The sequence below is a fragment of the Strigops habroptila genome, chromosome 7 (genome assembly GCF_004027225.2).
Source record: "Strigops habroptila isolate Jane chromosome 7, bStrHab1.2.pri, whole genome shotgun sequence".
NCBI lineage: Eukaryota > Metazoa > Chordata > Aves > Psittaciformes > Psittacidae > Strigops > Strigops habroptila.
The window spans coordinates 5,978,497-5,987,318 of NC_044283.2; the positions used below are offsets into that span (position 1 = coordinate 5,978,497).

The following is an 8,822-nucleotide window of genomic DNA, read 5'->3' on the forward strand; positions in this document are numbered from 1 at the left end:
AATTATCTCATGAGTTGCCTATGAGAATGGTTTGGGTTGGAAAGGACCTTAAGATCACCCAGTTCCAACCCCCTGCCATGGGCAAGGACACCTCACACTAGACCATGTCGCCCAAGGCTCTGTCCAGCCTGGCCTTGAACACTGCCAGGGATGGAGCATTTACCACTTCCTTGGGCAGCCTGTGCCAGTGCCTCAGCACCCTCACAGTAAAGAACTTCTTCCTTATATCAGATGATAGAACAATATTCAGGTTTTGTTTCAAGTGTGAACCTCATTGCCCATCATGTGAAGAGAAAGGGCCCTGAACTGCCTGGAGGAGCAGCCAGAGGTCTAGGACATGAAAGCTTGGGAGGCACACGTGTGCTTCCATGGCCAGAGGACACGGTGAGGGGCAGGGAGGTGCCAGCTCCAGCTGCTGCCAGGACCTGTCCTGATAGGTCAGTCACCACTCTCCCCATGAAGAAGACACTGAAAAGGGACATGTGGCCCCACATGACCCCAGGTCATTCACCCAGGGCAGGGAAAACATGACATGCGGTTCCCAAGGTGATGTCATTCCTGTTGGAATGCGAGGGATGAAAGGGGTATTAGGGAAATTGCTGAATCAACCTATATTCTATGAGTGCCTCTGAACCTTCCTGGCCCCCTCCATGGTGCGGAGGGGTGATGTTCCTTATGGATACCCTTCAGCAGAGGTTTTCCCTCTCCTGCTTCATCAGTCTGCCTGGACTAATTAACCAGAAGCTGAGGCTGAATGTAGCCCGAGCAGCATCACTGGGCAGCACAAAGAGACAAGGTGGCAGCAGCCCTGGGCTGAGCCTGCAGGAGCAGGATGTGTGGCTGCAGAGGGCTCTGACAGCATCTCCAAACTGGAAGGAGATGGGTTTTTTCACGCTTATCCATGATTTCAAAAGGTCGAAGATGCTGTGAGAAGGTAGACTGGAAGAATTGCAAAGAGAAGAAGGAATGTGAGTGAAAAGGGGGAAAATCCCTGACTTTGGGAGGGAGGAGGGATTCATTCGGGCAGAGGATGAGATGGGAGCAAGAAGCTATGCCTGCGAGTCCAGACCCAGGGGATGGATGCTCAGCCAAGGGGACCGCACTGGGAGAGAAGCCCAGCCCTTAGCCCTGCTTTAGAGGAAGGAATGAGGCTCAGCTTGGAGGCTGTTGCTGGCCCTCCTTTGATGTGGCTTTCGGGATAAACATGGCTCTGAGGACCAGAATGCTCCTTCTGTGCACGAGTGACTGTGGCTCCTCTGGGGAAAGGAGAGGGAAGCGGGGTTAGTGGTGGCTCCTGGCAATAGCCTCAGTAGATCACTAATGGCACCAGACCATCTATCCACACGAAACCCCTTTCTTGGAGGCAAGGCCGTAGGTGATGGAGTCTGAATCATACTGCAGTCTTCAGGATGGAAGCCTGGATTTGATTTTGAGTCGTGTTTGTTCCTTGGGAGACAATGATTAGTGGTAAATGCTCCATCCCTGGCAGTGTTCAAGGCCAGGTTGGACAGAGTCTTGGGCAACATGGTCTCATGCGAGGTGTCCCTGCCCATGGCAGGGGGTTGGAACTGGATGACTTTAAGGTCCTTTCCAACCCAAACCATTCTATGATTCTATTCTGTTCTACCATTCTATGATTCTATGATTGTAATGATGACTTTGTGACTACAGCTACATCTGGGTTACACCAAAACCCATTGTTACAGCGGACCATGAGGCATGTGAAGGAGTGAGCAAGCCAATGTGCAGCCGCTACTTTTCATGTCAATGCTAAAGACCCAGCGTGCACACATCAGTGAATAGAAACCCCATCAGTTCATCCCCTGGAGCCATAACCATAATCTTCCATCACTTTCTTCTCTTCCAGAGGTGTGCTCGCAGGCTGCCAGCTGATAGGTGATCTGGCTTGTTCCTCTGATAATCAATCTCTTTGATCACTTTATTTCCCATTTGTTTACGGATGCCACGTTGCTGCCCCCATAAAATGGGCTCATGGGATTTTCCCTGCCCCCACGTTGTAAATCGAGGTCCGTAAAATGTACAACAATTTATCACTGACCATTGCCCAGTTTTATGTTAATGTTTGAACAGGGCCATAAAACAATTACATCATCTTACCTCTGACCAACTTTTAAGGCAAAAGGACCTTATAAAACCAAGCTCTATTCACCAGCAAAGCACCTTCTCTTGTGTTGGGGGCACAGAGAGCCTTTCCACCATGAGCTTCACTGGAAAGTATGAGCTCCAGTCCCAGGAAAACTTCGAGCCCTTCATGAAATCCATAGGTAAGTGCCTGCATGTGCTATGTGCTGCTTTGCCTCTGCAGATCACGCTGGTATTTGGGGGTCCAACTAATGCGCTGATGATGGAGACTGAAAACATCTCTTAGATTTCCTATTTCTGACTGTCTTCCTGCAGTTGTTGGGGTTTTTTTAATGCATGTGCATGGAGGTGTGGTCTCGAGACAGAAGAGAAAGCATCTCCCTGGCTGGTGGCTGGAGGCCAAAGGATGCTGGGTGAAATATACGGCTTGCAGGAAAATGGTCCTAGCAGGCTCTGCAGCTGCAGCAGAGTGCTGCACACATGTGATAGCCCAGCAGGACCTTGGTGGGTCAGGGAGACTGCAGATCTGCTCCATCAAGCTGTAATATTTGAAGGCAAGCAGGACATCGCTCAGCCCCCCATGCTGCTGCTCAGCGATGCTGCGAAGCACCAGATTCCACCATTCATCAGAAAAATCATAGAATTCCAGACTGGTTTGGGTTGGAAAAGACCTTAAAGCTCATCCAGTTCCAACCCCCTGCCACGGGCAGGGACACCTTCCACTAGAGCAGGTTGCTCCAAGCCCCTATGTCCAACCTGGCCTTGACACTGCCAGGGATGGGGCAGCCACAGCTTCTCTGGGCATCCTGTGCCAGCGCCTCAGCACCCTCACAGGGAAGAGCTTCTTCCTTATATCTAACCTGAACTGCCCCTGTATCAGTTTGAACCCATCACCCCTTGTCCCATCGCTACAGTCCCTGATGAAGAGATTGGTGAAGAGATAAAAATAGTTGGGGTTCTTTAAATGCTTAATGATGAATGTGGCTAACTACATTTCCACCCATGTCCATGCCAGGGAACATGTTCCTGCAGGGATTCAGGACGCTTTGCACTATTTCTGCACAGTTATGTGCTGGATGGAGGGGCTCTACCTGCCAGATCAGATGCTATATTTTTGGAGAAGACTTTAGTGAACTGGTTCTGAGGAACCCTGAATAAAACCCCACTTGGTTCCCTTATCCTGCCTCTATTCCATTTTTCTCTGCTTGCCAGAGGAAGAAAGAAAATCAGGATTCTTGCTATCTGGTGCTTAGGCAGGGAGGTAACTGTTCTGCTCCCAGCCAGGTCGGTGAGACAAGGGAGATGTCTTAGTTCCCACACATCAGGATGACAGTATTTGTTATTCTTCTTCCCCAACAGGCTCAGGGCCATGTGGCCTTTGGGAACCATCATCATTGCAAGGTTTTTCCACACTGGAATAGAAATCCTTCCAGTTGTGCATCACCAAATCCTGCCACATTCATTCATTCATTCATTCATTCATGGGAGTTGGAACTAGATTATATTAATAAAGGACATTACATTATATAATGTCCTTTCCAACCCAAACTATTCTATGATTCTATGATTTAGCAGCAGCAGTGTGCCTACTGATGGCTCCAAGGTCCGCCTAATGTCTCCTGTTCTTGGGCAGGGGTTCCTGATGAACATATCCAGAAGGGAAAGGACATCAAGAGCGTCTCAGAAATCGTGCAGGATGGGAAGAAGTTCAAGATCACAGTGACCGCCGGCACCAGAGTGATGCATCAAGAGTTCACCATCGGGGAGGAGAGCGAGATGGAGATACGATCAGGGGAGAAAATCAAGGTGAGTGATCAACTCCTCCTCTGCCAGGGCTGCAAGGGCTCAGGGACATTAAATTCCCTTTCCAGCCATTCCCTCTGCACTTGAGCAAAGGGAATGACCTGACCATTAAAGCTGACACAGGGAGAAGACCTGGGTAGTTCTGCAGCCTGGTTCTGTCTCTCTCAGTTTGCATGCATGATTTCATGTAATGGGAAGGGGCTAATTGCTGAAACAATGTCTGCAGATGTAACACCCCTGTCCTGTTCCCTGCACGTCCTCAGCAAGTCTCTTAGGGACTCAGTCCTCAAAATAACAGTCTATTTCTGAGCCACCTTCCTGAGAATCTCAGAACCTGAGACTCTGAAGTTCCCACCTCTTTGTTTTTACATTGCAAGCTCCCCAAGCAGCACTTCTGCAGATGAAGCCTTGCATTTCTAAATATTGAATTTCTACTTTAATTTCCAGTTTGGAAAATACTGGAAGAGTGTTTTAATATCCCATTTGTAAAAGAAGAGGAGAGATGCTTTGGGGTATTCTTTTCCGACAGCAAAAGGTCTCCAAGATTCAAGGTGGAAAAGGGTTGACTTTCTGTCATGTTGCAACACAAAACATACCCCCACCTACATTTTGTTGACTTAAAGGCAGTGCAGGAAAGTCAGCCAATAAATCATAAACCAATAAATCTCTCCCTTCAAGTCCCAGTGGCTGCTAGCGTCTCTGCTAGCTTTTTCCACTGCTTGTGCTTGCACTGGGTCAAATGATCTGACAAGGTGAGGAGTTATCACCCTTGAAACCAGGCCAGCTCCCACTGCTGGACATTAGTTTGCAATAATTCCTAAAATGTCAAGACAGTTGCCTCTCACCTCTACCTCAGGAGGAGAGGATATTGCAGGGATGGATGGAATCAGGAGGGATGATCACCAAGGAAATGCCCCAGTGGTCTCTGGGAGCTGTACTTGCTGTACCATGATTTCCAGCATCACTGAAATCCCTTGTGCATAAACTAGGGAGAAACAGCTATTAGAAGGGTTTCACTCTCCATAGATCAGCAATTCAAGGGCAGATGAACCATTATAGCTGGGCAGGCAGAAGAACAGAAGTGGTTTTGCTGGGTTATTTATTTGAGTAATTTCAGTGATCGGTGATTGCTGCCCCAGAGGTGCTAGTGCTTTTAGATGTGCAGCTCCTGAGGGGCAGAGACCCAGTAGATGTGCCTGTCCCTCTGAGAGCTTTCCAGCCATGAGATTTTGAAAGCTCCTTAGTTTCCCACCTTCACCAAGACTCCCCCCATGCTGTCACCCAGCTCCCTGTCACCCCATCTTAAAGGAGGTTGCTGCAATAGGTGGGTGATGGAGAGGAGATGAGATGTCCCAGTGTCCCAGTTCTCTCCTTGGAGGAGTGCAGCTCCTCTTGGTCTGGGTGCTGCATGAGGAGCTGTCCCAAGGAGCATCAGGGCTGCATGGAGGCACCAGCATTAGCAGGGTGAAGAGCCTTCCTTGTTCTCCTCCAAACACTCATGTGTTGGTGTGATGTCAAGGGATGCCAAGGATCCCTGCTCTGGCATATAACAGTGCAGAAGTGAGCCTCAATGTGAAGGGGAAAGAAGTAGGTACGGTGCCAAAACCACATCCCAAGTTAAAGATCCACACCCTTCTTGTGCTGTATTCACCACCAGCACAACCCTCTCTCCTCCTCCTCTCAGGAAATCCAAAATCACCAGGGAGCAGCTTTCTCCAAACAGCTTGCGGAGGGAATGGTGGCAGCTCAGTGCAGGAGAAGGACAAAATGCTGGTGTTGAGATGGTCTCCAGCAATAACATGAATGCCTTTGTCTCCTCTTACCAGACTACTGTTCACATGGAGGGTAACAACAAGCTGATTACAAACCTGAAAGGGGTCAAATCTGTCACTGAACTCAACGGAGACACCATCACCCATGTAAGTGTAGAAGAGAAGAACAATGGCTGAAGTAATGGTGCATACAGCTGTCTTTAGTGGTCTGGCCCTAGAAAGCCTATAGAGATGGTGGGGATCTTAGGGAGGTGTTGGGGATGAGCCCTCAGGCTCTGCAGCCAAAGTGATCAGTTGGCCAGGCGCTGAAGGCGGTTTTACATTATAGTCTGATATAAAAGGTACTCTTTAACACACCAGTCGGCATTGCTGGTCAAAGTTTCATGTAGTGAGGGCACGTTCTCCACAACCCGGAGGTAGAGGTATGTGTCTGGGCCTGCCACTTTTAAAGAAGAGGTGCAGCAGACTTATCCCATTTGAGGGATTATCCAGATTATCCCTACTTGTTTTGGGGTACTCATGAAGAAATCCCAAGCTTTAATAATGCAGTTTACAGGAGATAGACTAGGGAGCAGTCCTGGTTTGATTTGTAAGGCCAGATCCTTTTCAAGTAGAGTATGGAGCCAAGTACCATGATGATCCTTATGGGTTGCTTCTCATTTGAGATATTCCATGATTCTGTGGAAAGCTGACACTCTCCATTTGTTTTTCAGACTATGACCAATGGAGACATCACCTACAAGAGGATCAGCAAGAGAATCTAGAAACTCTGCACACATCAAAATCGTTTTACTGTGTAAAATGTGCCTATTAAAGTAAAATTTGTATCAAAGACCTTTTCATTATCATCAACCTCTTCACTGTTGCTATAAAGAGATGCAACCCTCCAAAACTCACACAAGCCCTGGTAGAAATCAGGCAACTGGCTGAGCCAAGGCTGTGCTGATGGTGGTGAATGGAGCTTGGCAAAGCAACCCTCTGACATGTGGTCCATGGTGATGAGTGCTCTTCCAGCCCCTTCCTGGTGCCAGCATCTTGCTGGAGACGTCCCAGTGGGTCATGCACCCACAGCTACCCTGTCTGGGTGGATGGAGGACCACTGGGAAGGGAAAGAGCTCTGTTCCCTTTCCTTACTAACATGGACAAAGTGACCACAAGGTAACTGGCAGGGCCAAAGGATGGGATGGTTTAGGTGGGCTCAAGGTAGTGTTAGTGATCCTGCCTGGAAAGCTGTCTTGGGAAAGCAACCAGCATGGAGGCAGTTTGGGTGTCCAAACCACCATCTTTATCCACACACCTCTGCAGCAGGATCCAGCCCTACAGGCTCTGGCCACTCCATCCCCATCTCCTTCCCATCCCTTCTCACTAGACAGTGTTCAAATGTCCAAACCACGTCTGATAAATTGGGTTGAACTGGAATTGAACACTTCTTCCAGGGGGAAATACAGGGGTTTTTCTCCTGGTGGGAGATGGACAATGGTTGTTCACAGGGTAGACACAGAAGGAGCACCAAAGTCACCACTACGCTCTTGTTTGATGCTGCAGATTAGGCGGAGGTGTGGTTTTCTGATGCACACAGGAGAGGAAACTCTTCTCTTTAGCTGCCTTTTCTAAGACCTGTGCTTGGATGATAACTGGGAATTGTCACTGGAAAATGGGTGTATGGCTGGTGTGATACACCAAGCTGGGAATATGTTCTTAGAACTGCTCAAAGCTGATCAGGATGCTAGGAAAACCCAAGTGCTTCCTCACCTCCTCCTGCAAACCTAACACATGCCACTAAAGGACCAATTTATCCTCACATGCATCTCTCCCATGACTCCTGTCTCCTCAGTCTTTGTGTTACAGGTCAACATAGGACAAGGGGTGATGGATTTAAACTGACAGAGGGGAGACTGAGATTAGATATACGGAATAAGTTCTTCCCTGTGAGGGTGCTGAGGCGCTGGCACAGGGTGCCCAGAGAAGCTGTGGCTGCCCCATCCCTGGCAGTGTTCAAGGCCAGGTTGGACACAGGGGCTTGGAGCAACCTGCTCTAGTGGAAGGTGTCCCTGCCCGTGGCAGGGGGTTGGAACTGGATGAGCTTTAAGGTCCCTTCCAACACAAACCATTCTGTGATTCTATGGTTGATCCTAATGCTGAGAACTGAACCAACACGGATTGTCACATTGGGCATCAGATGGGCACCCCATGCACAAATGAAAGGGCTTAGCTCAGCCGCACCTAAAACCAGATGTTGATCTCCAGTGAACTCATCTTAGATCTGGACAAACATCAGCAAAATCACTTGAGACATTTCAAAAAGGAAAAGCCCTGGTTTTGTTTTCTTGCTGTTCTGCTGAGGAACAGGTAGGGGCTTCTTGAACATCTCTTTCCATCTCTTGGCTGCCACTGACTGTGAAGCAAACCAGTTGGATTTGGAGATAGACGGGCAGACAGCAAAGACCTTTTATATCTAGAAATCCAACCATTGCCTTTAGACTGTTCCTTAGCTCCACTGGCTGCCCACTGGCAGCTGATCCATGGACTATCCATATTTTGCTCAGTGAAAAATGGATGAAGCACCTGTCTAAGCTGAAAGGCAGCACTGGAAGGCATTGGAGTCCCCAGCTCACTGCTTCTTCAGTTAGAGCAATGCACACAGCCAGTGCCCCACACCAGTGCAACTGGCTTCTGGCACAGACTCATCCTCTGCCCATCTGCTGCCATCACTGCAGATATGTTCTGATTTTTAACTAAGGAGACTCATTTACCCTTATTAATTTATCCTGATGTAGGAATTCCACTTAGTCTCACTTACAAAGCGCCCACAGTTTGATGTGGCACCAGCATCAACTATAGATGGGTTTTTCAGCAGTTTTTCATCAGAAAAACACCACTTAACACAAAACACCATCTGTGGGTCTTATTCAGTTTGCACTCAGTGCCCACAGGCATACAAGACATTTTGAAACCAGCTTCCCACATTTACCATCCCTCGGGCAACCACCCGTGGACATCACTGGAAAGAAATGATGTTATCACAAAGAACTGATGGAAAAAAAGACCAAAAACCACTTAGGAAAGAACCCATTAAAATTTAACCAAGGATTTGAGGATTAGGACTTTTGTAGAGAGAAACAGGCCTCCAATAAGAATGCAAAT

At 48.3% G+C, this 8,822-nt stretch overlaps 1 protein-coding gene across 1 annotated transcript; it reads left to right on the top strand.

Annotated features, from left to right (window-relative positions):
* Positions 1-928: 928 nt before the first annotated feature.
* Positions 929-6,512, top strand: FABP1 (fatty acid binding protein 1). The gene is made up of 5 exons (XM_030492292.1): positions 929-968; positions 2,174-2,285; positions 3,737-3,909; positions 5,733-5,825; positions 6,392-6,512. Exons 2-5 carry the CDS (start codon positions 2,219-2,221, stop codon positions 6,440-6,442), a joined length of 384 nt encoding a protein of 127 aa, XP_030348152.1. The 5' UTR covers positions 929-968; positions 2,174-2,218; the 3' UTR covers positions 6,443-6,512.
* The last annotated feature ends 2,310 nt before the right edge of the window (positions 6,513-8,822 follow it).

Coding starts and splice junctions, on each gene's coding strand:
- FABP1 (XM_030492292.1), top strand. CDS start 2,219: ATGAGCTTCACTGGAAAGTATGAGCTCCAGTCCCAGGAAAACTTCGAG. Junction 2,286..3,736: donor GCCCTTCATGAAATCCATAG/GTAAGTGCCTGC, acceptor GTTCTTGGGCAG/GGGTTCCTGATGAACATATC. Junction 5,826..6,391: donor ACGGAGACACCATCACCCAT/GTAAGTGTAGAA, acceptor TTTGTTTTTCAG/ACTATGACCAATGGAGACAT.